Source organism: Pelmatolapia mariae, linkage group LG10_11 (genome assembly GCF_036321145.2).
Source record: "Pelmatolapia mariae isolate MD_Pm_ZW linkage group LG10_11, Pm_UMD_F_2, whole genome shotgun sequence".
NCBI classification, from domain to species: domain Eukaryota; kingdom Metazoa; phylum Chordata; class Actinopteri; order Cichliformes; family Cichlidae; genus Pelmatolapia; species Pelmatolapia mariae.
The window spans coordinates 62,596,378-62,623,682 of NC_086236.1; the positions used below are offsets into that span (position 1 = coordinate 62,596,378).

Here is a 27,305-nt window from a genome sequence, read left to right on the forward strand (position 1 = left end):
CAACAGAATAAAAATACATTTTGAATAATCAATTTATTTTGGCAAAACTAAATTACACAGAGAAAAAAAAAAGTTGGATTACTTATGTTCCAAATCTTTAAAAAGAAATAAAGATGTTTTACAGAAGAAGAAAGATACATAAACAGAAAGAAAGTAGTAACTGCCAACAATAATCTCAGTGACAGAAACTTTTTCGGGTGAAATGGCTGAAGCAACATCAGGAATACAGGATGTGTAAACCTTGAGTTTCACCATTTGTAAACCACGTGTTCTTCAACAAACATAGACCACAGTGCCGACAGACTCGCAGCATTACGCACAGCTCTGTGGCATTATAGACTCAGGGAGGTTGTCACTTATGTGATAGCTTTTGGCAATAAATGCTGTACCAATTATTTCAAATACATAACCCCACTGATGGTAACAAGATGAATTAGTCTAGTCATCACTGTCAGTTGATTTGTAGTGATCTTCGTCGATGGTGGAAAAGATATGACCTTCGTTGCTAAGGAACTCCACAGCTTGTCTGTTAAAGCAAAAGGAAACAGCATTTTAGAAGTGCTAAAAATCAAATTTAAAAAAAATTAGAAGGGTTATTAATAATAATACCCTGACATAAAATATTTTTAAACTAAGTAGACAAATCATTTCCTGTACACTACAGGAAAACCTGTTTTAAAAAAGATACAATAAAAGAAAAAAATCAAATATAAAATTTCACTCTGGTACAGTTTCAGAAAACAAAGCAAAACTAACAAATTAGCATGCAGTGGGTGTTTCACTCGGGTCATTCTAAAGTCTTGGACATACACTTCCTGTAGTTCGCATAACGTATGTACCGCTACCACCAAAAGGGTGTAACTGCATTTTTTCTATTATTATTATTTTTAAACTGAGGTTGTACTGTCCCTGCTCAAATCTTGCATAGTGGGATGCACCAAAAGACAAAGTAACTGAGAGCCAGGTTTTTATAAGCTGAGCCAAACAGTAAGACTTGAAGGACAAAGACAATGTGGTCTTGATCCGTAATAAGATAAGGAGGAAACTTTGTGATCTTGACACACACCATCCCTTAATAAAGCAAGCACTTTTATGCTACCGTACTTATGTCAAGAAGCCAAACTAAAACATTCAGCTTGTCCTTTAAAAAGTGTTTTAGTGCATTAAAGCAGCTTGCTAGAACACATCTAAAGTTAACTCTCCATCACAAATAATGTGTTAAACTCTTGACGTGGTTAAAAAAAAAACAAAAAAAAAACACTTTAGCCACTAAAGGCCTTCTCTTTTGGTTTCAGTTTGTTTAATAGTGTTGTACCTCCGGTGACCGTGTTGTTCAGACCAAGTCCATTTTGCAAATAAAGGTTTGAGAGCTCAACTTAGTTGCAATTTGAGTGTGGAAACTCATTTTGTAGTCAAACTTTGTTGCAAAATCTCTTTGCTATTTGGAAAAATGTATGTTGTAATTTTGTGTGAGCATCTCTCTGTTTGAAACCATCCTTTTTATGACAGTACAAACCCAACGTAAAAGGCAAAAAGGGAAATAATAATTTGAGCGTCATTTAAGTGGATGTAGCTTAGTTTGCCTCTTGGTCTGTTTCAGTGTATGTAAGAGCTTTTCTACTTTGCCAACAGTCAAAAAGTAACTTTCATTTTATATTGTTTTATCACTTTAAAACTTACTTGATCACAGCAATACTCATGCTGCCGAGTCTCTTCTTTAGTTCTTGAATGCTAATACCCTGCGGTTCTGGACAGCTTCTTATCAAACACAGCACCTTGAGAGATAAAAGTCGACAGGGTAAGCAAGCTGACGCACACTGCTAAAAGAAGCTATGTTCCAGTCTACTGACTTCTTGAAAATGTTTTTTTAAAACAACAAATCTTTGATGCAGTTCACACAAAGAAGTCGAAGACAGGATGTAAGAGTCAGCGATCACTACATACATAAATAAACGGGTGTAATAGCTGTTCTTTTCTGCATTCAGATACAGTGCCCTTTCATTTCTCACCACAGCTTATCTATGATAGTTAAGAACTGTAAATTTTTTGTTACCGCTGTCTGATTTATTTAGGCTCACCTGATTCTGGTTTGCACTTAAACCATTATTGGCCATGTCGTTGGCACCTGCATAGCCTCCTACATTCCCATCCATGCCTCCCATGGTGGGTCTTGACATGGGCATGACGCTACTGCTCATTCCTCCTCCGGCACCCGACTGAAACAGAATGAAATTGCACGTTTTCAACACTATACATAGATTTGATAAAGGATACAGGACAACCTTCAGAGACAGATATGTAAAAGTATAACACTGAAAATGTGATTACGACCGCCTGATACACCTTCATCAAATAAAAAAAAAAGACATTTATCTCAAAAGGAAAGGTACCCCTGGCTATTATTAGCCAATCTATTTGTAACAGGCTGTTGGTCAATTTCATAAACAAATATAGAGCACTTAAAACAAGTGAGTGTTAAGCCTATTTGGTGGCAGTAACAGTCTGAGTTTGACCTCACGGGTTCCGGTAGTCTACAGAGTACTAGAGGGATTGATGAGTGTTAAGCCATGTATACCGAGGCCGACTATGCCCTTTATGGAAAATAGGATACAAAAAGAAGCTTCTCGGATGAGAGGTGAAACGTCTTCAAGCAACTTAAAGAAGTCCAGACGCTTTTCTTTGCAACTCCTTTGACTACGATGACCTGGATGACTGAGAACCTTCACAGACAGATACAAAAAGTAAATCTGCAGCGCCGCAGAAGTAATAGTTATCTAGAAAGCATAATTTTTAGAATGTCATTACTCAGTTTCACTTCTAATGTGTTTCTATATCGACTGCAAATAGTTTTTTAAGCCATTTAAAACAAAACAATCATTCTGTACAACCTCTAATGTGTTTAAAATCATCTCTCAAAGCTGTTAGAATTATGGATTTAATATATAAAACAAAAAGAAAAAAATAGCCAAGCCGTAGAAGTCAGATAAGGTGTTGACTGGGCTTGTTATACTCATTCACTGAAATCATGTGTGTCTGTGACCATTTATCTGTAGGAGCTCCCTCTCACACTGCTACGGCAACAACGTTTAGCACAAATACAACTAAAATGTGACAACGCTGTACTGTTTCTTAGTAATCTGGCAAACAAACTAAGCAATCTTTAACAGAAGTGGTATTCATAGACCCATCTCAACTTCCCTTTTTCACTTGTCTAGCCACCATTAAAGGCTGTGAAGGTATATGCACAAGATTTCTCACCACAGTTTGAGGCTTGCTGAGTGCCATGTGTGCTTGGACAACCTCTAACATGTGAGAGGTGATTTCATTCATATCCTCCAGGGGCCTGACGCTGAATGCCACAACAGATCTGTGGTTCTAAGAAAGGAAGGCACAAAAAAATAGACACGCCATCATGAATTCAGAGAGGAACTAAAGCAAGCAACAATCCACTTCAAGTATTTCAAGTGACGAAACAAATCTATGTTGGTAAAGGTATAAAAGCCTTCTTTGGTGGAGCCCAAGTGTAATTTAGACACATGTTAGACACGTCTCACACACACACACACAAAAGGTTAATAAATGTTTAAATGTGAACAAGATTAAATATGAGATTGTCAAAAATGTTTGTGCGATTGAGAAATCATACAGCCGCTTAAAAATTTTACACTGTCATGTAGCCTTTCAATGAAATCATGATGCAAGTCATAAGTTCCTATTTGATTCTGGGTACTGTGCAAATGTTGTTAGCATTTAGTTTAAATTAACCATTTCCAATTGATTCACAGTCTGTTTGTGGGGGGGGGGGGGGGGGGGGGGGGGGGGTATCCGCACGCAAATATATATTTTTTGATTTAATTTTACAATAAACCTCACTGATAAATAACTAACTCAGCAATGTCAGCTGTTGGTGAGTCTCATCCAGTTGTTGGAACTCCAGCTCCATCCTGACTGCAGCTGGCTGTTAGGTCTCGTTCTGCTCTTTAGCTTCTGTGAGCTCAGTGGAGCAGCACATGAGCCATTACTCCACCAGCTGCAGTTAACGATGGAGCAGGACTCAGACTGACTGCACGAAGCAGGTGATTGACTTTGAAGAACGCTACAACACCAACCCAACCACCAAGTAAGCTGGTAGAGCAGGGCCTCAAGTGCCGGTGTCCTGCAGGTTTTAGATATGACCCTGGGTCAACACGCCTGAATCAAAGGATTTATTTCATTAACAGGCCTCTGGAGAACTTCAAGTTGAGGAGGCAATTTAACCATTTAAATCAGCTGTGCTGGATCAAGGACACATCTAAAACCTGAGGCCTGGAGTTGGACGCCCCTGTAGTAGACGGTGGACGGAATGGGCCGGGGCCTGATAGCAACCACACTTTTAAACTAATAAGTGGTCATAGGTGGCAGATATTAAACTCACCTGAAAAGAGCGCAGATTTCCAGATACTTTGACATATGCTCCTGGGGGAAGGACAGTGCTGTCCACACTTTGGTCCTGTATAAATAAAAAGCACATACTTGATCCTTTTCATCCAATTCCAGTTAATTTTCCTTAAGATTTTAGAACAGGAGATTGGCATTGAGGTACTACTGCCCTTTCCTCTTGGCCTTCTACTTAAAGAAATGTAATACTAAACAGATATTATAGTATAGTAGCTTTCTCACTATGTAATGGAGTTTATATACACATAATTACCTCATGTTTCAATACAGACTGAGCTTGCAGCAGAGTTGTGATGGTGGATACGTACCTCTGTGTCTACCCACTGCTTCACATCCATTGGAGCGCCTGTCATGTCATCAACCTTGTACTGGATGTTGGTCATGGATTTATCTGTGCTTCTGATGACCCCCACAATGGTGACCTATGACACAGACCACAATTATTATGAAATCTGGAAATATTAGAATAGTTATTACGTCCATGCTGCAAAATGTTGTAACATAAACTGATTTAAAATTCTGCATTTGGTCTGACTGTTAGATAGATGTCTATTTTAAACATTTAAAAGGACAAAAAAAAGTACAATCGACATATATGGACATTCAACATAATTTCTGTAAACAAAAGTAACTTGTACTCAAAAGGGAGTGTAAAGTTGCTGTTGTTCAACTGCGGAAGTAAAAAACAAACAAACAACATCACAGAGAACCAGACTAATGCTATTAAGAGCTGAAAAAGTAACTGGTTAGTGAACTAACTGAATGGTTTGGCTCACCTGGGCAACATCCACATCTCCTACTCTGAATGACTCATCGGCTTGGGAAGCAGACATTAGCTGAGACACTGTGCAGGGGATTATTTGGTTGGCACGTGTTCTCTGCAAAGACATACACCCAAACACAAAAGGGTTAATTGTCGTGCAGCAGAGACCTGTCAATTTGTGCTTCCATCGCTATAAAGAAGTTAACATGTGTACAAAGAGGGGATATGTCATTTGGCAAATGAAGGTATGTTGTTGCTGGTTTTCAGCACTATTTTTACAGATTTATGTCTGTGTCAAGTCTTTAGTGAATTATTCCGACTTTTAAGCGTAGATATAAGTACAGACCCCCTTTTTCTCTCCCCCCTGGGATAAGGCAGGTGATGCAAATCCTCCTGGAGACTGAGTGTAGCCCCCAGCCATACTGGATTCACTGTACCCTCCTGAAAATGTATAAAGAGGTAAACAACTGTGTTATTGAAATCGTTTATTCGACATGATCTTCATTTGACCCACCTTCACTCACATTCAACACACAATAACAAAGACGTCTGTAGTCAAGCTAACGTGGACCGAAACAACACAGCGTCACCGAGCCCATATGGCTGCTTTATAAACACAACGGTGTCGAAATACAACTCACCCTGATTCCACATGCTTCCGCTGTTTGTTTAACTTATTAAAGTAAGGCGTAAAATGTTATTTACACCGTGCAGTAATGTACGCAGCCAAACGTATTTCTGTGGTCCTCTTCCTCGTTTAATCCCGCGCGCAAGCTTCAATGTACAGCGCAGGCGCACAGCGGAACTCCCGCGAAATCTATGATGACGCAGATCTTCTAGATGAGGTAATTCAGCCCTAATTTGTGCTTGTCAGGCTATCGTTCCCCTTCTAGCGTCAAGACTGACCAATGCAAAAGCACAAACTCTGGTCCCAAACCACTGTTTAACATGTACTATTATTATTATTATTATTATTATTATTATTATTATTATTATTTGTTATATTACTTAATGAAGCAGTCCATGGCCTGGGAGTTACGTCTGCCTGAAAGAGAAACATCAGGGAATGATTTTGAAAGAGTCCTAGGTTTGCTTTCATGAACTTCCCGAAGCACTACGTGCTCACGCGCGGTTTTGCGGCTTTGCAGTTACTATAATAAATCATTTCCAAAGAACATTTGCAAACGCATAGCTGTGTTTATCAAAAACAGACAGACATTGCAAAAGTTCCAACGATGATTAACTACTCTTTTCCCCAAAATGCCCCTTTACTGTAAAAATAAATAAGCGAAACAAATAATAACAAAACCAAAACAAAGCAAAACATTTTTTATTTGCATAATCAGATTGAGAAACAGATTCTCCACAGTTATAACAGTGTCGATTTGGGGAAACACGAGTATCACGCGAGGGCACCATGAATAAAATCCTTTTGTATTTAGTGAAATATTACAGTGTAACAGCGAAAACATTCGCACGTAGATGTGTTTTAATATACTGTGTCTATATACTCCTATTTGTGCTATGAATGTATATATATTTTTTGGATTCTTAAACAGCGCATGCCCAAATAAGGTAACTTAAAAGGTGGTCTACTAAATTTAAATTTAGTCCACATAAAAATAGTCTAGGCGTAGTCTACAAGCAGGAATTCGACTCTTAAATAGCTTCACAGATAAGTGTGTATAGAGCTTTTCTCAGCCGAAGCTTTTTATTGTCTTTAGATTTATTCTGATACTTATTTTTATTTATTTAATTTTATTTAATTGTATGCAGGCTAAAACGTAGTCTTGCGTCACAGGGTGACGGTTGAACTTCATTACTGATAGCGAAGTATCACCTGCACATAGAGATCCAAACACCTTCAAGCCTCAGACGCGTCATGACCAGTCGTATCTTATCGTGATTTCGCCTTTATAGACTTACGGCATACCTTTAAAATCAGGTCTTGATTTTTGTCGGATGTTTCTTCCTCTCAAAGCCTTCGACATGTCGGCAGTAAGGCTGCTTCTGTCTTGCTTTCTTTTTAAAGAGGCCTTTGCGCTCTCGGGTAAGCATCAGATAAATCAAGTATATATCTTAATCTCGGGGTAACTTACTAGATGCCATTACGCATCGTTCTTACACAGGGAACTTTTGGCACATCACGGATCTCCACTGGGACCCAACGTACGAACTGAGCAACAGCAATCCTGCACTGGTGTGCGCATCCAGTGGCAAACGACCTGCAGCCAATGCTGGTAAATTTGGACACTATGTTTGTGACTCGCCATGGCACCTGATCAACTCTTCTATTTATGCAATGAAGAGTATTCTACCAAACCCGGACTTCATCGTATGGACTGGGTATGTTACTTTTTTTTAAATGAATATTGCAGGACAGTGCTAGTCTCAAGACTATATCTGGGGAAAGAAATGCTTGTCTGCCTTTACAGTCATGATATATTCAGATTAGTATTTGGTATTGACATAATGTTTGACTGCAATTAATCCTGAAACAATCTGCTGTGTTACTTCTCAGTGATGACACTCCACATGTTGATGATAAAGATCTGGGAGAAGAGGCAGTGCTCAACATTATCAGCAACCTCACTGACATCATAAATCAAGTGTTTCCAAGTAATTACAAAATCGGGCGGAAACATGCAAGGTCAACACATACGACAGTGTTTAAGTGTTGGCTACTTCTAATAAATAATGTCTTTTATACATTATTGTCTTGTTTAGACACTAAAGTGTACTCAGCCCTGGGGAACCATGATTACCACCCAAAGAGTCAGCTTCCTGCAGCCCCAAACTCTATGTATGACCGAATAGCAGAAATGTGGCAAGGCTGGTTGGATCCAAAGTCAAAAGAAACATTTAAAAAAGGTGAAGAAGGCTTTCTCTAATAGTTACAAATATATGTGCAATTACTTTCCAAAGAATGAATACATCAGCTTATGATGCACAGGAAAAATTTAAACACACATTATCTGGAATGTTCCTCTTGCACAGGTGGATACTACACAGAAAAGCTCATGAATCAGACTGGTTTCAGGATGCTGGTCCTTAACACCAATCTCTACTATGATCAGAACAAGCTGACCAAGAACATGGATGACCCAGCGGACCAGTTTAGTTGGTCAGATCAGATTCTTACAGAGGCAGCCAACAACAAAGAGAAGGCAAAGCATCTCATCTTCTTCATGGATGTTTGGATGTTAGGGACTAGAGCTCAATAAAAGATGGAGTTTGTAATGAATACAATCCCTGTATAAGCAATTACCCCTCCAAAAAAGAGATTTGGTCCTGATTGGATTTTAGTTAACTCTGTATTGTTTGGTTTATCAGGTTTACATCATTGGCCACGTTCCTCCAGGTTTCTTCGAGAAGAAAAGAAGTAAACCATGGTTTACACCAAAGTTCAACCGGCGATATTTGGATTTAATTGAGAAGCATCATTCTGTCATAAAAGGCCAGTTCTTTGGCCATCATCACACTGATAGCTTCCGTATGTTCTACAACACAGAGGGTAAGCCACACTGCAGTAATAGTACTCATTTCACCTTGTATTAGTATTACCTGTTTATCACTTAGCTGGAATGCGCCTCCAATATCCAGCATTAACATTAACACACACTAATACTGTTGTTATCAGAGCTGATATCTTGTCCGTTTCTACAGGTTCTCCCATTGGTACCATGTTCCTCAGCCCTGGTGTCACACCGTGGGAAACAACACTTCCTGGAGTTAAGGATGGAGCGAACAATCCTGGGATTCGTGTCTTTGAATATGACACAGAAACACTGCTAGTCAAGGCAAGTTTTGGCCTTTAAAATTTTCATTAGACATTTATGTTCCTCTAGTGGTGTAGTGGTTAACACATTTGCTTGGCAAGTGAACGGTTGCTAGTTCATTATCAGCCAGATACAAAAATCCCCTTTTATTGTAGCTCCAGAAAGATCATCCGGTGTAAAACTCTGCCAAATCAAACATGTGAAACGCTCCTTGTGGCAAGCGGGCAGTCAAAAGTAGCAATAGTATTTTTAGGCTCTTATGCAACTTATATAACAATATATTTGTATTTTAAAAGATTGTAAAACCTTCAGAAATATCTTGTAATGCTTCTATTGTTCGCTTTCTGTGTTTAAACCACATGCTTTCTCTCATGCAGGATGTGGTGACCTATTACCTGAACCTTACTCATGCTAATGTAGCCACAGGACGCTGGGAGAAAGAGTATCGCCTCACAGAGAGTTTCAGAGTACCAGATGCCTCTCCAGCCTCCATGCACGAGGTTCTGAAGCGTGTAGCTGATGACCCCCGCTACCTGCAGAAGTACTATGATTTCAACTCTGTGAATTATGACCTGAGGGATTGTGACAGCGAATGCCGTGTTGACCACGTCTGCGCAGCACGAGAGGTAGACTTTGACAGGTATGAACACTGCCTCGTTAAAGAGGAGGCAGTTTTCATCTATGGTGGCCTGCTGCCACTCATCTCCGTGGCTTTAAGTCTGGTGGTGGCCAGTGAGTAATTAATTCAATACTATTTTGAACTATAACTAACTCTGAACTCAGTATGGGTTCATTGTTTCGCTAAACCAACATATAAGCTTTCTCCCTCAGAATTTATAAATATGCAATAATCTTCTGTTTCAAAAGTCTATAAAAGTCATGTCCACATGTGTATCACTGACCCATTCAGCAATGCAAACTCCCCCTCTGACTTTCCGACTGGCTTCATCAGCAGCTGTATTACATTCCACCTTAAAGACTGCACACTTTTAGCAGAGGAATCTGAGAATAGCTTTCTGGTGTCAACATTTGTAATGAATTTCATTCTTTAAATTATAATTCAAGAGAGACATCAAGTAGCAGGAAGTATTTGTTTTAAATGTCACTATTTAACATGTAGCACTATAATAATGCATTTTCATACTTTCAGTTATATTACATCTATAAATGAAATGAGTCATGCTCCAGTGTATAATTAAACTATGGAAAAATGCAACCTTTGTCTTCAGTAATCTTTGGTGTGCCCCTTGACCTTGATTTATGGGTACTGGCTGAATACTTTGTTTCAAAACTACACAGTATTCTTGTGCCTCTAAAGGCCAGCTACCATAGTTTTATTTGTGTAAACCCTACTGTAGCTTGTTATGACTCCAAAACTCAATCTTATGAATTTCATGCACATTAGCTGAAAAAAATCGATTATATCAGGATTTTATATACAATAAATGTCTTAACATTGAAGTTCTATTGTCCATGCAACTTCAAAGCAAAGCAATCAGTTTTGAAAATATAAGATAAAGATGTATTATCTGTGTTCTGTGATAACTCCTGGCATTTCATATCTTCTCATAATGACTTAATAATCTTTTGATAGCTGACTGTAAACGCTGTAAAGTGTCACTACAGAACATGACGGACGCTAGACTTTGAGCCTCATGTGAAGACACTTTTATTGAGAATGTGGATTTGTTTGACATATCAGCAAGAATGTGACAGCTCTCTGGTTTCACTCAAATATGCATGCAGTGCTCTTGAGTATCCGGTGGTTAGTTGACAGTATCAGCTAGTTCACATGACCAAAACCTGTTTAGTTGATATGAAAGGCTGCATAGCAGTATCCAGAGCTGCGTGATACTGCTGCAGACCCACCTCAGTGCAGGTGGGAGCTGTCAGCTTTCCCTGCTTGATGAGGGAGCACAGTTCATCCAGCATGGCTCTAAATGCCCTTCCATCTAGGAAAAACAATATCCCCGTAAATTAGGGAAATGTTTATCTTTTTTAGATTAATTTCATACAATCTGAAACTCCATGCCTACTTACCATGAGAGTGATCTCTCTTCCACTGTGTTACCCAAAATCCTCGAACCTTCGCATCTTTGAAAATAAGAGCACTCTAGAAAGAGCAGCAGCAACAGGAAAAAACATACATAAACATACAACATAAAAGAAAAAACATCTGCGAAATGGAACTTTAAAGTGACTGTTCATTTTTGGGAACCTCTTAGCTGCATCTAAGAGGTAGTTGAAAAGTGTCAGTACCGCCCTCACACTTATGCTGCATGCACCTCTTCTGTCTAGTGGGAAACTGTGTAAAATGTAAAAGGCAAGTGCAGTTTTCCTCTTACCACAGGAACAGTAACTGGCTGTTTGGACATTCCCCCATATGTCACCATTGACCCTCCGATTCTGAAATAAATGGAAGAAATCTGACAAATACATAGAGTTGGGTTTTTCCCTGCTCTCTGCAGTGCAACTACATTGTATAATACTAATAGAGATTATAAAGTATGCTTACTGTAGATGACGAAGAAGTTCTGTTGCACTCTTGCCTCCAACTCCATTTAATGCTAGTTTGGGCTTCGGACAAGTCTATAAAATATATTCATAAATTGGATACGTTCATTCACCAGCAGGGACAAACTACAAGATCATATCTCTACAGACCTTGAAGAGTTCTTTAATCTCATGCTTCCTCAAGGCCTCTTCTCTGATCACATGACTAGCTCCAATAGCCTTCAGCTTATCACTGAGCTCTGTGAACTCTGGCCTGAAAGTGAAGGCACATTGAAGAATTTTATTACAAAGATGGAAAATCCCCATAGGGTTCAAGAAATTTCCCCTAGTCTTCAAAAAAAGAAAATCGATATTTTACAAAAAAGCATTAATATGAAAGAACTGAGTTCACCTGTCTCTTATAACATTAATAGTGTTTATTCCCCTTGCAGCAGCAATCTGTATGACAGCCTGTCCAACTCCGCTGTTGGCAGCGTTCTGGATCACAGAATCACCTAAAAGGACATCAGAAATGATTGGACAAATGGTTACATGCTGGCCACAAATACTTAGAATGGAATAATGCACCCTCTAACCTTATTTATTTTTTACTTCTAAAATTGGTTTGTCTGTCTTGCTGTAAAAGCAAAAATAATTTAAGCTGTGGGAATATAGTACCTCTACACCGCTATGAATAATCCAAGATTTGACATTTGGTGAGAAGGAAATAATCTACTGTGAGTGGATTTGTTACCTGGCTTGAGGTCTTCAAAGTCGGAGAGCATCCTGAAAGCGGTGCAGGGATTCACTCCGAGTGTGGCAGCAGACACCAGGGGAAGGTCATTTGGTACAGAGATAACATCTTCCTCAGGTAGCACTGCCTGTGTCCTCCACGTGCCTGATCACAGGAAGGAAACAGTCTACAAAGCACTATAAAATGTTTTTTTATTTTCCAATTCACACACCATGCAAGGTGCTGTCCCGCCACTTAGGGCTCAATGTTTACCAGAGATAGATTTTGGCATGCAGTGGGGGCCAGAGATTGTGATTAGTTAAAGGCTCAGAGGAGGAGGTCCACCTTCAGCTGGGAGGTAAAGTGGCACTCTGAAGATTTCATTTTGAGAACTGTGGAGTCCTTACCTAAACCAGCATCTTTCGGGATCACCCAGTCTCCTGTCTTGAGAGACTTCACCTGGCTGCCCACCTCTACGACCTGGGCCACACCTTCATTGCCACCAACAGCTGGGAGATCCGGCAGGATAGCATAAGTACCTGAAAAAAAACCCCATCAGATTATGAACTGATCCTGATGCCACACATTAAACTGGCCTGATGAATGACTGTTACTACCTGCTTACAAGTACCTTGAATCATGTTTATGTCTGATGGGTTGATTGGGGCAGCCAGCACTTTAACCAAGACATCTTTTGCACCTAAGGAAGGAAGCTCTACACCCTCCAACCTGCCAAAAATACATTTTGCACAATCAGTCACTATTCATGTAAGCTTGCACGACATGTTGTCTTATGTTAGGTGGCAGGCTTTATAAATACAGATAGACTAAAAGCCCAAGACACAGTTCATCTCTACTGGTGTCCATAATAAATTAGTTAATTAGTCAACAGTAACAAAATCACCAAAACTGGGCCTTTGCTCAATGGATAGAATAGAAAATAGAGAGGATGCCTTTATTACATTTGTAATTATGATACAACGAGATTGGGAATGCCACTCGAGCCTGGGAGGAAGTGTAGGCTACAAGGCTACGTGCTTGCATTAATATAGAAACAAACACACCATGAAAAAGAAATAAACAATAAGCACACCACACAGAGCCACTTATAGATCATATAAAATAGACAGCTGGATATAGGAGTGAGCAGGCACTGCACAGGAAGATAGACTTCTTAAAGACTGTGAGACCCAAGGGTCCTACATTTTTCTGACAAGTCAAAAGTGTTAGAAAGACAAGGAAGACAGATGATTACAAAACCTCAGGAGAAGAAAAGGGGAAATGAGGCTCTAGATATTCTAGAAGTGAAATCAGGAATGCATTGCTATCGAGCCACGTTTAACATCTTTATATAGAGACATAAATGTTTTCCTCCTGTTTTTGTCACTCCATACCGGTGAGCGGCGGTAACGCAACGACTCGTTATTTGCTTCCCGCCACAAATTTCAAAAAAGAAGAAGAGGAGGCGCGGGCTCACAAAGGTGAGATTGAGGTTTACAATAAGACAAAACACCTGAGCTTTACACCGGAACTGTGGGAGCATGTCCTGAGCGAGGCTAGTCACATTTTAACCGTAACCGTTTCACTCCCACAGTCACAGAAACATACGCACACTTATTGTTTAGCCAGATATTCTTACTGAACGACTCGGGAAGGGTCTCCGTGGGTTCTGTACACAAGTGCCTTGCATGTTTGTGCGGAGAGTCCGGCTGAATGGCTGAAGTGGGAAACGCTAGCGTCTCTGTGCCTGAAACACTGTGAAACAGCCGCAGCGACGCTTCGTCTGCAAACTCTCTGGCTTCTTAGACAGACTGCGTGGAGTGGCACCCACATTTCTATCCGGGACAAAGCTGTAAAGTATTAAAACAACCCGACTATTTAATAATATTTGTAGTTTAAAGCCAGACTTGAGCTTGCACTCTTCATACTACGGCCATATTGGACTGTAGTCGACTCGTCAGGTTGTGTCATTGAAAATGTAAACACAGAGCTGCCCCCTGCTGGATGAGAGATGAACTCCGCATTTCTCCACACGGTCAGAAGGTCCTTTTTTGGATGAAATAAATATGAGGAACTGGTTGGTTTTTTTTTCAGTATTTCACTTCAGGGAAGGGAAATGTCGATAATAGATACTAGATCTCTTTTTTTATTTTCCTTTACTGAGTCATACATAAGAACATCACGAGACATGGGGGGGTTACAACAATACTGCGATGTAACGTGCTCAAGTTCCACAGAATTTCTTAGCCTACTTAAATATATTTACTGGCCCCTCTATTAGGTACACTTTGCTAGTACTGAGTTTGACTCTCTTTTCCCTTAGGAACATCCACCCATCTTCTGATTGCTGCTTCAGGCAAGATAATGCACAATGTGATAAAGCTCAAATCATCTCAGACTGCTTTCCTCCACTTGTCCTCCACACTCACAAGGTTTCAGTTTCATAAAGCACTTTTGGGATGTGGTTGAATGGAAAGGTTGAGTCATGGATGTGCAATATCTCTGTGGTGCTATGATGTCATTATGATGTCAGTAAAATATCTGAGGAATGTTTTCACCACCTTGTTGAATCAGTGCCACAAAGAATTAAGGCAGTTCTGAAGGAAATAGGGGGTCCAACCTTGTATTGCAAGGTGCAATTAATGAATGTTCAAGGTTGCTTCAGGATTCAGCATTGCATCTTCTAGTATGTGCCTTTTTACCCCACTACCAATGGGCATCTGTGGACCATCTACCAATCAGAGTGTTGTGGATTCCTCCAGTGCTGAAGCATCATTGATAAAGTTCCTGAACATGAGTTACATTCATCAGGCAAGTGTGTGTGAATCTGAGCAAACACCTAGGCATAGATAAAACTGAATAAATGTGAGAATAAGACTTGTAGTAGAAAGCACTTTAAGCACTCTACTGAGTAGAAAGGTGATATTTAAGTACCAACTAATTTAATTCTGTAAATGGAAAACTCTTTCATATATTGGAAAACCTTTACACTGTACTTCTGGTACTTTTTCTAAGTTTTGTTAATACTTTAGTGAGTGTGATAAGTCTTGTGACTGGGTGATTGGAGTAAGAAGGCATTAAAAAAATCATGAATATTAACATATTTATTAGGAAACGGAGCAGATCTTTACATATAATGTATAAAACATAATCACAGTAATACTTTGAAAATCCTACATGCTGCTCATCGTTGACAGACTTGCCATTAAATTGCCTGAGATCAAGTTAAGTGTAGTTCTATGGAAACAAACACTGATACATTCATCACTTTCTAAAAGTAGCTGTAGCCATTACCTGATAAAATACAGCACCACAAATTAAATGGCTGACGGTCACAAGTCAGATGTACCATTAAAAGCACAAGTTAACACTACTGTATTACAGGATGCCTTGATGAGCTTCAAAAGTTACTCTGAGCACACGGCCTCATGGGTCCTTGGATTTTAAAGCCTATCTAACCCAACACCTGACAATAAAATCACAACAGCACACCACTGAGGGGCCAAAGAGGTTCGTTACAATCAGAAGTCTGAAATGACCTTCCTTAGTTTCCAAGTGATATTTTGAAAACAAATACTTTCAGTTACCCTTACTGGTCGGTGTTGAAATTCCTGTAAACCAGTTAGAGTGTGAGTGATTACAGTGCGACACTTTGATGACATACTGGCGCTGCAGTTGTGGTAAATTCAAAAATCAAAGTGTGCAGAAAAATAAACTCTCAGCACGCCACCTTTTCCATCCTTTTAAAAAAATGTTTATCAAAACAATTTAGCAACCGTCAAACTTTGAAGACTAACAGCAGAGTATGAAGCAATCCGTGACACACATTCTTTTTGTCATGAGCATTGATAGTCTGAAACACCAAAGATCGATGTGTTGAGATGAGACAACACCGGATTATACACTACTAACCCCAGCCCCTTTACAATATTCTACTATATACCCATCTACAACGATTATAGAGGAAAAAAAATACAATAATAGTGGAACATTTTCTTCATATCGTATATCATTGGCAAGTTCTGTGAAAGAGGAAAAAATATAAAGAACATCATCACACTGGGTGCATGGAAAGATGAAAGAGTCAAAAAGCAACAATCATTTCACATCATCATCATGTAGTCATTGTTTTCATAATCAAAACTGTATTATAGTAAAAAACTGAAACTGTTGCACCAAGACATTCACTTTGGCTTCCTCGTCACACACCTCACATCATGCGAATGAGCATTTAATCCCTGCTTTTTCTTGAACTAACACCCCATGACTCCTTCCAATCAATCTGAAGCATTCCCTGAGATTTCAGATTGGTAATTCCTGAGATGAGCCTAAAGAGCGGAGGTATTTTTTTTCCCAACCAGCAACCAACTGTGTGTAGTTTGTGAAAATTCAAAATATATATAAAATAGGAAACATATATTCAAAAATGATTAAACCGAATAGAACAAATATTAATGCATTTTACGATTAGTGCAGAGTAACATTGCATTGGTTTTGGCATTAACAACAACGGGCTTCTCCTCTGAAAAGGCTAATTGTGCACCAAAGAAAAAAACAAAACAAAACCCCCCCGAGAAAATCATACAAGAGGAAATAAAAAAAACCCCTCACATTTAACATCGGTTCCTATATTGTGTACCTGTACAGTATGCACTGTATATTGTTCACTTTTGGTTGCAATATTTCTGTTGCATTGCATCCATATTAAATTAAATGACAATGAATTATCAAGCACATATGTACAAAGTATTATGAGTACCTTGATGTTAAAAATGTATTACCCCAATGTATTCTCAAGTCATATGTAGCTTTTAATGATATTTGCCAATTTTCTGCTGTCTACTAGAACATTCAGTGCTGCGAGGCTTCAATCGGAGCGGAAGGAGAAGCTGCAGCACTTTTGGATGAAAATAAATAAGTATGATAGTTTTAAAAAAGCTTTAGAATAATTTTACATATATATTAATTGGGTGTAAAAGACTCAGTCAGCTTCTCCTGTAAAACGGGAGTAAAATGCTGATTAGCTAGCTAGACCTACATGCTCCTCCGTGCAGGCTTGGTGTTCCTGAACTACTACCCTACTAAGGGTTATAGGGAGGTAATGTCTTAAATAACTACCTACTAGTGGATATAAACAAAAACACCAGGCTTCCCACTGTCTGATTCTGCCTCAGTTTTACTCAAGCAAGAGGAGAGCTAGCCAGACCCTTTACTAACTTAAGTCCAGATCAAATATCTTACCAGAAGTGACGTAGATGTAATGGGGTTTGTGTCGCATTGGTTTAAATTCTTTCAAATTTCAAATTGAGGTGATTATAAAACAGCGCTCTTATACACAGCAGCCACTGCAGTGAGAAGATACTTCACATGGAAAGTTGACAATGGTTCAAACTCCCATGAAAACAACTTATAATGAAGAGAAACTTAAGATTTTGCTGCCCCCTTTGGGTCAATATTTTGATTGCTATGTTTTATCACAAGGTAGTGCAACACATGACAGCTGGTATGGTGTAGTATGTGTGCCCAAAGGTCCAGAAAACTTCCTGTCAGAAAATGGGCAGGGTTTGTAAAAATAGTCCCCCAACCTCTTTCTTCCTGTTAATTACCGAAACCCTATACCAGTTTTTCAGAAAGACACACTAGGCTATGGTTGGCACACTAGACCGAGCTCTCAGCCTCAAGCATACATGGTAAACAGACTACAGAGATCTGTTAACTTCACTTTTCTAACACCCTACCCAGAGTTTGCTTTCAGTTTCATAAGCTGTTTTCACATGTTTTCATGTGTTACAGCCCTGACATAATCGCCAACCTCAACTGAAGATAACCCCACAAACTCCTCCCATTGTGGGACTATATGAAAGGCTGAGAGCCTGGCTTGGATGTGGTCTGATGTATGCTCACCAAAGACTGATTTCACAAAGTGTTTGGGTAAACCTATCCATCGACGTGTGAAGTGACAAGTCAATCCACTAGAGGTCAGTAAAGTCAGGGAACTGTTGAGTTACTCTTTAAGGAAGCATGGCGGGCTGGTGTAAATACTGTAGTGCAAAGAGGATTTGACTTAACCCCAGTTCAAATCACAATCTCTGAAGCTGTATTCTGAGAATAGTTGGTTTGTCATCGGCTTTTAGGATGATAGATTTACTAGCAGACCAAACATGGACCAGTGAGGTAAACCATGTACTTTTAGATAGCCAGCCAAATACTGGATGAACAAAAAATGAAATGGGAAAAAAAACAAATTTAAAAAAACAAACCTGACCAAAATGCTGGAAAGCACCTCTGGTCTAACATTCATTTGGCCCCAGGAAAACTGGATGGTCAATTGCAATATTGGCAGCTGCCAATACATTGCTAATATACCCTTAAACCCACCCCATGTTATTTCACAAACCCCTCCCCCATCCCCGTATGATATGCAAACTCTAACATTCATTACAGATGTACTAACTGTTACATCTACGCCCTGCCGGATAGTGAGGTGTAACAGTCAGGAAGGAGACAAAATGGTAAGGCAGCAAAAGTGTAGCTATACTAAACACACTGAGTATTACTCAAAGAAGAAGAGGTATAATGCCCACAGCAGAGGCACATTATTACATAACAGAAATCTACGTAAACTCCTGAAGATCATCCATTACATAGCATTGCTCACTACAATCTCCAATCCCCAATACCAGTGATTCATACATTAAGCAAGCGTCCTGAGTGCAATAGTACAGCAGTATTCCTGAGTGTTACACCAAATAAAATCCAAATTAAAAAAAAAAAAAAGACTTCAGCAACATTCTTCATGAGTATTTTTAACCTGAGGTAGTTCCAAAAGCAGCTTCAACAGGTGGAAGGGGATTGAGTCTCCCTCCACTCCATCAAAGCAGTTTGATTGGCCTCTGTGCTTCCCCAGAGTCGGATCCTGTGTTTAATCAGAGGTCTCGGTAGGTGGTGCCTGCTGGCTGTGCTCCTCCTCGTCTCCTTTGGAGGAGAACAGTTTTCCCTGAGAACCCGGTGAAGACTGTTGTGCTTTGATTGGGCAGCTGGCAACCATGTGGTCAATGCTTTGGCAGAAGTGGCACTTCTTTGGCTGGGGAGGTAACTTACACTCTTTGGCATGGTGGTCTAAGCCTCCGCAGTTGTAGCATCTGAAAGAATAGAAAGATGTCTATTGAACCTGCAGTGGTCTCAAGAAGACAAGCAGGAAACAAGTATATCTCTGTATTTGGACATAGCTTCCATATCCAGAAGAGATGAAGCAACCTATCATGTGGAGGTTATCACAATGTTGTGATACAATAATATTCTGCTTGTGATTAAACATCTGAAAACCACATTTTAAGGTCAGATAATGTTCCAGCTTGATATCAAACTCTATACCAACCAAAAAGTAGTAACTAATGTGACAACTAAGAGACATTTTTGCATGTTGAGGTTTTCAAGCTGCAGCAAGTTACAACGTAAAGCCCTCAACTTAAAGCTTTTAAGTTACCACTAGATGGCAACATGTCACCTAAAATGAATGAGTTTGCATTTGGTCATACTGTAAGTCTTTAGGGAAACAGTAGAAGTAAATGTTTTTAAAAGTTTTCTATTTGGCCAAAAATACCATTAAATTTCAGTAGCGTCTGTTTTGATTAGGAGGGTTTTTAGAAGACATAAATTGGGTTGCGAATCTGGTATTTTTATGTGGACCTTGTTACCATGGATCTTTAAGTTTTGTGAACCGCTTGAGACGCTTTTGTATCAAAGGTAGGCCCATAAGGTGTCCACCGTCCACCGTTTGTAATCTATAGCATGGCCACGCGTACAGGGGCAGAAGACAGATGGGTGGTGGGCGTGGGGCGGTCAGTATGTGGCTCTGTGGACCCTCTGCTACCTTTGTAGCACCAGATAAGGTTGGATAAGGGCGGCTGCCAAAGGGTCAGTGTGGCTTTGTAGCTGTGGTCGTTGGGGGTGGTGTCAAGGTCTATACCATCACATCACAGAACCTCCCTACATCAGCATCCATCAGAAGGCAAGTGGAAGGAAGGGGAAGTGCTCCCTTTGTCTAAAAAAGCTGCAGTAATGACCTCTGAACTCTGACCCCCAACCCCTCCCCAATCCCATCCCAGCCCCCCAGCTCTCTTGCTTTTACTCATACACCGTTGCCATGACAACAGTGACCCTTCACCCCCTTGGCAGGGCTCTTACATCTGTTATCAATTAAATGGACAGGAGGGTTTTTTCCCCTTGTTTCAGTCATATAAATATATAGATGTATATGTACACACACCCTCAAAAAGGTGGCGTGCTTTACCCCGGTGAAGCGAAAATTGATATAATTATCTCCATATAGGTAATAAATATGATCAGTTATTCACACGCATACATCCATGAAACCCAAACCAGTGTTGCATAATGAAATACACTGAAGGGGAATGATATCTTTGGATCAGCACAGTCTAGGGAGAGGTATTGAACACAGCAGCCCTCCCAGGACTCTTTGAGGCAGTAATGATCTGTTTTCACACTCACTACTCTCTGGCTGTAATCACAACTGACAGAGGGGGTAAAGTTGATACACCTCTAACCCTGCATTAAATGAATATTCAAAGACTATCCCGAGTATCAAGGCCCCCTTAGTTCTTTTTTCTTCTGCTGGGAGGGGTATTGTTGCCTTTGCCTTTTGATCTTCATGAGAATTTTTTCCCCTTCTGAACAGAAGCTGATGTTTCCCCCGTTTATAACATATTAAACATTAGTACTGACATATTAAATTTATCACTTTTTAAATTTCTTTTAGAAACGCCTTTAAAAAAATCGACATGTTTTTATTTTGATAACATCAAACTAGCACCTTGATTTTTAAAACAGGAGTTTAAAGTTATTTTGAAGTCAACGCTTTTATCAAATGACGTTGGTAGAGGAGGTTTTGGAGGAGATGGAGAGTGGGTTGGTTTGAATTCACCAGGGGCCAGCAGATTTAAACAGTTATTGATCCAGGTCACACGTCAAGCCTGCTGATGTGACCCTTACTAGGGCTAGATGTGGGGGTTGGGGTCAAGGGAGAGGAAGCAAAATAGGGAGAAACTACAACATCATTGTGTATCTACTTCAAACTCAACAAAACAAGTGCAGGATTTTTTTAAATTTATTTATTTTTTGCTGTTGTTAAAGAAGTAAAAAGTAAAACTGAAATATTTTATTCCTGTGTTGCTGTGTAAAGTTTATGAGTGTTGAAGTTTTACTGCTAATTTTAATTAGCTTTAGAGCTATTTTATATTGGGTTAGTGATGTTTTTTCTGCTGTTATTAGTACAGTTTGCATATAGTGTACCATAGAAGTATTTCACTAATTTTATTTTTTTAATCTGACACCAAGATGCTTCAAATAATTGAAGATGGAACTGAAAGACATCTAAGAAATTAAAGATAGTTCTCTTGTTGTGTCCCAGTTCATCTGTGCGTACCTGTCCCCCTTTGAGCGCCGCTTTTGGACCTTCTTGCCTTTGGGTCTCCGCTCACTGCCCACGCAGTGGATGCCACCTGGTCCGGTCACTCTCTGTGACTCCAGACCTTTGGATGACTTTTTGAAGGTAAACTCGACCGCCTCGCCCTCCTTCAGGCTGCGGAAGCCTTCCATGTGCAACTTACTCTGAAAAGGGAACATAGGGAGATTTTTCATCATGAGCGTAACTGTTTCATGAATTTGAGTTTTCTGGCCATTCAAGCGTATAAAGCATTTACAACATGGGGAAAGTGTTGCTTGATAAACGATTTGTTTTCTTCTCCATCACATGTAGATATCTTGTATGATATATAGAGTGATAATTGGATGTTTTACAACTCCTAATATCACACCAAATCACCTCCACGTTGAGCCTGTGGAGACTTTGACCCTTGAGATCAACCCCCACTCATTCCTCACTGTGTGATATCATCAGAGGCCAACTGCGCTTATCAGGCATTTAGTATTTTAAGGTGATCGCCAGGCCTCACCTGATGATGAGCAAACAAGCGCCACAAAGCTTGCTGTTCCCACTCTACTCAGCAGAATGCACACACCGATTTGCAATTCAAAGCACTGTTTCCCTAACGCTGCATTGTCTATTTGGTGTTGTCTGAGTGGTAAACCTGGTGGGGATAACCTTCAACCCATCCCCCCCTTTAAAAGAAATTCCACACTGCTGCCCCCACCCTGATCCCTCTTCCCACCCACATCACAAAGCTCTTCTAACACACTGACCACCACCACTAACCCTAAACTGCAGGATGCAGGGGTTGGTGTTCGAGTTGGGGGTGGGGAGAAGCTTCTCTGTGAGGTTGGGGGTCAGGGTGACATTCCATGAATAGTTGCTTGGCAGAAAGAGGTGGAAGATAAAAGTTTCGGGAATGCAAAAATGATTGATAGCTCTCTTTCATATCGGTACTTGGATATAATGATGATTTTGATCTTATGAGTTCTTGGCTTAATCAGTCACTTTATCCACTGTATTTTAACTGATACTGCGTTCACCTGAAGTGACCTTTGAATAGGATCATCTTCTGGATACTAGTGTCCTTATAGAAACATTTTGGAATCACAAAGAACGGAAAGAGAGATGAAGGAAAGGGGAAGGTGTGGTGCAGTTTTGAGGATAAATCCCATAGACTGGCTAACACAACATGGGAAACCCCTCTCTAAAATTCCCGTAGTGCGACTATATGATTAAATAGTCACGCATACCGCAGACTGCTGGCAAAGGAAAACCGATCCATTAATTTTACGGGGTTGTTTTGATAGGCATTAATCCCGTTTTCTTTTATTCATTTTTTTTTTGGAGTGAGTTATCATCCATCTATTACGTGCGACCATCGGTCTGCATTCTTTCTTTGCCCAAACCACTGGGAATCATATTCCAGGACAGGTTATAATTTAAAAGGAGACAAGTAGTTAATCTCCAAAACGCAGCTTTATATTAAACAACAATTAGGACACACCAGTGGTTAAAACTGAGGTTTAAATCGTTACAAACACAGGCAGGGGTCCAAGTGAGCCAACTAGCAACACCCCCATCAGTGAGAAACAAAACAAACAAAAGTGATGTGTTCTAATCCTCCAACACTGAGTCACAGCTGAGCATCTGCTGCAACGTCCTGAGCAGCGAGGAAACATGATTGGTGAGCCATGACAATTGAGTGGCATTGCATGGACGTCCATAGAGCCCCAGTCCCATCAGGCCTCTCTGTGCTGCTGACCATTAACCCATTTCCTCTTCAACGTGTGACCTTCCTTACCCCAGTAACGGACCCTCAACACACCAGGTTAGTCTCACATGCAGGTACAGAATCAGGATGGGGCCATTTAAAAGTGAAGGACCTGTAAACAGAAGATGACTGGAAGCCAACTGAGTCAGAGAAAGACATCAGAGCAGTGAGGGACAATAAAGGGACTACCGCTGAGACAAACAGGGGCTCGGTCACAGCCACAGGGTGCTTCATTCGAATGCATGGCCCTATTGTTCACCTGCACAAAGGCCAGAGGACCCTGGGAGTTAATTTTCCTTGACACGCGGCCACTAATTTTAGGACTGAGGCCTTTTCTTTTGCAATAACCCCTGTACATTAATCACTGATGTGTCCAGGTTTTCTAAAAGACAGTAAGAGAAATAACTGGCTAAAATGACACCAGTGATATTATTGTAATGGTCAAATGGAAGCTCAAACTGAAAGACAAACATGTGGCCATTTGTAAAAGACATTCAGTTCAATAACTCTGAACAGTGATTTTAATGTTTTTTAAGTATCTTATGACAGTTTGTATGAATCTATACTAATGGCACCTGCGCTGGTTCTAATTTCATTTGAGTCCCTGTGACTGCTGGAGCACTAATCTGTACATTTCTGCCCTCAACTGAACTGATGTTTTGGTTTGCAATATGAGTAATCAAATACCAGCTTCCTGTGTATAGTCAAAAAACATATCAGAGCTGTTCCGCAGAACAATTAAATGTTTCTATATGCATCATCATCAGCAGGCAACAGGAAGACAGAAACGAGCAAGAGCTGCTTGAGAGGACATGCAAACTTATTATAATGAAATGTGGATGGCAGACCTGTGTTATAGCTGTGTATATTATGTAGGTGCATTTATTTATTATGCATTATTTAATCTTAGCATAAGTCTAAATGATGCAAAAAGCAGATCAAAACTAAGTGTTACAATGTAGAAACACATCTTCCCATGATGCTTTGAGAACAAAGAAATTTACCAATAGTAAAACCCAGGGTGTTCGTTAAATTGGTGTGTTACACTGACTTACAGATCTAGTGTACCTCTGCCACACACACAGAGGGGGTTGAGCAGACGGCAAAGAGCCTTTAATCACTTTATGGTGAGAACTTTGAGGTGAATGGGCAGCTAGTGAGAATGCCTCTCATTCACATGCAAAACCTTTATCTTATCAGATAGAAATGGAGACGCTCACTGAGATGAAAAAGGAGGAGAAGGGACCTCCCCACACCCACACACAAACAAAAACTCAAACACTTAACTTTAAGGTGAATAAAGGTGTTGGAATGAGCCTTCAAGCGCTACTTTAAAACTAAAAGTAGGAACAGCAGCACCAGGTGGGGGAAAAAAGTGTGTGAGGTGACTGTGTTGTATTCAGCCAACTCAGGTTTGACTGTTTAAAATGTGTTTAATCTGAAAAGCAGTGATCAGGATCAGTAACCCTTTTTAGATACCACCCTAATAGGTTGCTCAAATGATGTGTTATTTAAAGAATTCTGTTTGCAGGTGGAAAATAAATGGTTAAAAAAATCTAAATAAACACCCACACACAAAAACAATGCACACTGATTGTTCACGTCTCCAGATGGAGATCAATTAAACGTTTCCTCCTCCTTAATGGCTCAGTTTTCATGCAGCTCAGGAGGCTTATAGATGTAAGCCTGTTAAAAGTGCGCTGGCTTCAATGAACAACAAAAACCGCACATTCATCTCTCCATCACATTGTGTCAGCGTCCAGAAAACCACGAGGGAGGCCCGCTGCTCCCCTCTGGCTGCAACACGTGTTCCCCTAAAGGAGAAACACCCACCGCGCAGCAAAAGCATCAATTTAACAGTTAGACGTTTCCGGCATTGTAGCAATTTTTATCTTTAAATGTCTTTCAGTGCCCTCCCTGTTGAAGGACTGGATTTCTGATTAACCACGCTTTCTTTAAGTTTTTGTTTGTTGTAATGTTTTAACTTATGCCCACAATCCTTTGCTGCTGGGACTAGGTCTAAAAGCACAGAAACTGAAGACTGGATGAAGATAAGATTGATCTCTGATCTCCTGGTGTGGAGAGATTTTACTTGCTTAGATGGAAAACATATTTTTACCTTTACATTTTAGATTAGGATGCAAAGGAGCTGGTTCACACACCGCTACCACCAGTGCTGCGTTTCTCATAATAAACAAACACCACGTCGGAGCAAAAGCAGATCATACCTGATGGACGAACACATCCACCGGCTCGTCCAGCGGCACTCCCTCCCGGCTGGTCATGGACAGGAACCCGAAACCCATGCGGACGTTGAACCATTTACACACACCGACCCCGTGGAAAGACTCTGAATTCTCCTCGGGACTCGGTCCTTCATCCTCCTCGGTTTTACACACTCCTACGATGAAACAATTTAGCAATTACTACAGAAAAGCTTTAAGCCTGCGAAGGTGACGCTGCTTAAAAACGCAAAAGATTTTTTTGGAAAATGAAAGGTTTTAAAAAACGGAAATACAAAATTCCATTTAGGCTAGGCTACCCAATCAATAATCAATACGAATCAATACAATGAACAAGATTAGGCTGTATTTCTCGCAAAATTTGAAATAAATTATAGACCAACTTTTTAAGGGGAATAAACATGCGACTTTTTTTCAGCGAATGCACAACAAACTGGTGCATTAGCGCAAAAAGGAAACAAAAATATTCTCCCTTCCCGTAAGATGCACAGAATTCTAAAGACAATGCAAAGCACTGATAGACACACGGACTGCACATTTTAACGTTCGAGTATGTGAACAATGCGTTAAAACGTTCCGCTGCAATCGAGCACACAGTCCACAGGTACAACAACTCAATTAACTTGCAAAAACTTCTCAAAATGTAGCTCAAGTTACCCAACCTCGGAGCTGCTTCTTAGAAACGGAACCCATGTCTTCAGTTCTGCCTTGAGTCAAAATCAGCACCCAAGCTACAGTATCCAGTGTACAAGCCCTCAAACTGGGTAATCCTCGCAGATTGCCACTTTCATGCAAAATGCTGTGAAACGCAGAAGCTGCGCAGCGAGAGGGAAAGCGTGAGAGGGAGGTAAACAAAAGGGGGCTGGCAACCTATCCCCCTTAAACAATGAGGGGTGGGGGGTCACCGGGAGAAAAAATTTTTTTCTGTGAAGACCCCGACCCCCCCCCCCCCCCCCCCGTTCGCTAAACAAAAAAAAAACATCTTAGACAATACATCGAAATCCTGCCCCACCAGAAAGCGCTCAAACCGTTCCCAGAGATAACTCCCTAAAACCTGCCAGCATACCTTCTGCCATGTTCGGGAGCTATGGTTTAATCTCAGTGTCCACTGCTGCCGTTTCTCCCCTTTCTTTGGACGCCTTTTAGCGCTCCTGCAGTGGCCAGCTCTGTTGGTCAATACAAATGACCATTTCCCACCCAACAAAACCCCCAAACACTCGGTCACGTCCACGTGATTCACAATTACAGTCCCCAGGGATACACTGCATATTGCGTGATGGACGAGCCCAAACATGGGAAGTGGCCAATCACTATAATACGCATAATATTCTTATACCACCTTTGTTGTTGTGATTGGCCACTACTTCTGTAACCAGTGTAACATCCTTATATTGCAACCTAAGCATCTGTTCTAGTAGTGAGTTTACACTTACTGTAAATTTATCTGTAATGTATTTTATAGGCAAGGTGAGACATTTATCTGCCTAAAATTCAACTTTTATTTAAATAAAACCGGATACTAGAACAAACATTTTCGTGTAAGACTTGAAGACTTGAAGCATTTCATTTAAATACAAATAGTGAGGTGAAGCTGCATGTAATAGATGAAAAGGCCAGAAGTAAATGGTGTATAAC

The 27,305-nt window shown here is 40.2% G+C and overlaps 4 protein-coding genes across 4 annotated transcripts; 1 reads left to right on the plus strand and 3 right to left on the minus strand.

Annotated features, from left to right (window-relative positions):
* Window positions 1-14: 14 nt before the first annotated feature.
* Window positions 15-5,993, minus strand: rpa2 (replication protein A2). Its single transcript, XM_063487995.1, has 9 exons — window positions 5,842-5,993; window positions 5,547-5,641; window positions 5,214-5,315; window positions 4,746-4,859; window positions 4,415-4,489; window positions 3,259-3,375; window positions 2,079-2,216; window positions 1,681-1,775; window positions 15-526 (listed from the first exon to the last, which is right to left on the minus strand). Exons 1-9 carry the CDS (start codon window positions 5,852-5,854, stop codon window positions 439-441), a joined length of 837 nt encoding a protein of 278 aa, XP_063344065.1. The 5' UTR covers window positions 5,855-5,993; the 3' UTR covers window positions 15-438.
* A 1,125-nt stretch (window positions 5,994-7,118) lies between these two features.
* smpdl3b (sphingomyelin phosphodiesterase acid like 3B) lies at window positions 7,119-10,146 on the plus strand. Its single transcript, XM_063487994.1, has 8 exons — window positions 7,119-7,250; window positions 7,330-7,546; window positions 7,722-7,819; window positions 7,928-8,071; window positions 8,198-8,367; window positions 8,534-8,714; window positions 8,867-9,000; window positions 9,357-10,146. Exons 1-8 carry the CDS (start codon window positions 7,163-7,165, stop codon window positions 9,717-9,719), a joined length of 1,395 nt encoding a protein of 464 aa, XP_063344064.1. The 5' UTR covers window positions 7,119-7,162; the 3' UTR covers window positions 9,720-10,146.
* Window positions 10,147-10,637: 491 nt separating this feature from the next.
* Window positions 10,638-14,152, minus strand: mecr (mitochondrial trans-2-enoyl-CoA reductase). The gene is made up of 10 exons (XM_063486532.1): window positions 13,845-14,152; window positions 12,837-12,934; window positions 12,613-12,744; window positions 12,227-12,370; window positions 11,885-11,987; window positions 11,644-11,746; window positions 11,495-11,568; window positions 11,325-11,385; window positions 11,020-11,092; window positions 10,638-10,931 (listed from the first exon to the last, which is right to left on the minus strand). Exons 1-10 carry the CDS (start codon window positions 14,036-14,038, stop codon window positions 10,768-10,770), a joined length of 1,146 nt encoding a protein of 381 aa, XP_063342602.1. The 5' UTR covers window positions 14,039-14,152; the 3' UTR covers window positions 10,638-10,767.
* A 4,975-nt stretch (window positions 14,153-19,127) lies between these two features.
* On the minus strand, window positions 19,128-26,746 carry lin28aa (lin-28 homolog Aa). Its single transcript, XM_063487872.1, has 4 exons — window positions 26,737-26,746; window positions 25,656-25,828; window positions 21,651-21,835; window positions 19,128-19,347 (listed from the first exon to the last, which is right to left on the minus strand). Exons 1-4 carry the CDS (start codon window positions 26,744-26,746, stop codon window positions 19,128-19,130), a joined length of 588 nt encoding a protein of 195 aa, XP_063343942.1.
* Between the last annotated feature and the right edge of the window lie 559 nt (window positions 26,747-27,305).

Excerpts from the sequence above, each read along its gene's own strand:
- lin28aa (XM_063487872.1), bottom strand. Across the intron at positions 21,836-25,655 it reads TGGATGTGTTCGTCCATCAG|AGTAAGTTGCACATGGAAGG; the intron begins GTATGATCTGCT and ends TTCCCTTTTCAG. Across the intron at positions 19,348-21,650 it reads CGGCGCTCAAAGGGGGACAG|ATGCTACAACTGCGGAGGCT; the intron begins GTACGCACAGAT and ends CTATTCTTTCAG.
- smpdl3b (XM_063487994.1), top strand. The coding sequence starts at position 7,163 with ATGTTTCTTCCTCTCAAAGCCTTCGACATGTCGGCAGTAAGGCTGCTT. Across the intron at positions 7,547-7,721 it reads GACTTCATCGTATGGACTGG|TGATGACACTCCACATGTTG; the intron begins GTATGTTACTTT and ends GTTACTTCTCAG. Across the intron at positions 7,820-7,927 it reads CATAAATCAAGTGTTTCCAA|ACACTAAAGTGTACTCAGCC; the intron begins GTAATTACAAAA and ends TGTCTTGTTTAG.
- rpa2 (XM_063487995.1), bottom strand. Across the intron at positions 3,376-4,414 it reads GAAATCTGCGCTCTTTTCAG|AACCACAGATCTGTTGTGGC; the intron begins GTGAGTTTAATA and ends TTCCTTTCTTAG. Across the intron at positions 527-1,680 it reads ATGAGTATTGCTGTGATCAA|ACAAGCTGTGGAGTTCCTTA; the intron begins GTAAGTTTTAAA and ends TTGCTTTAACAG.
- mecr (XM_063486532.1), bottom strand. The coding sequence starts at position 14,038 with ATGTGGGTGCCACTCCACGCAGTCTGTCTAAGAAGCCAGAGAGTTTGC. Across the intron at positions 12,935-13,844 it reads GACCCTTCCCGAGTCGTTCA|GTTGGAGGGTGTAGAGCTTC; the intron begins GTAAGAATATCT and ends TATTTTTGGCAG. Across the intron at positions 10,932-11,019 it reads GAAGAGAGATCACTCTCATG|ATGGAAGGGCATTTAGAGCC; the intron begins GTAAGTAGGCAT and ends TGTTTTTCCTAG.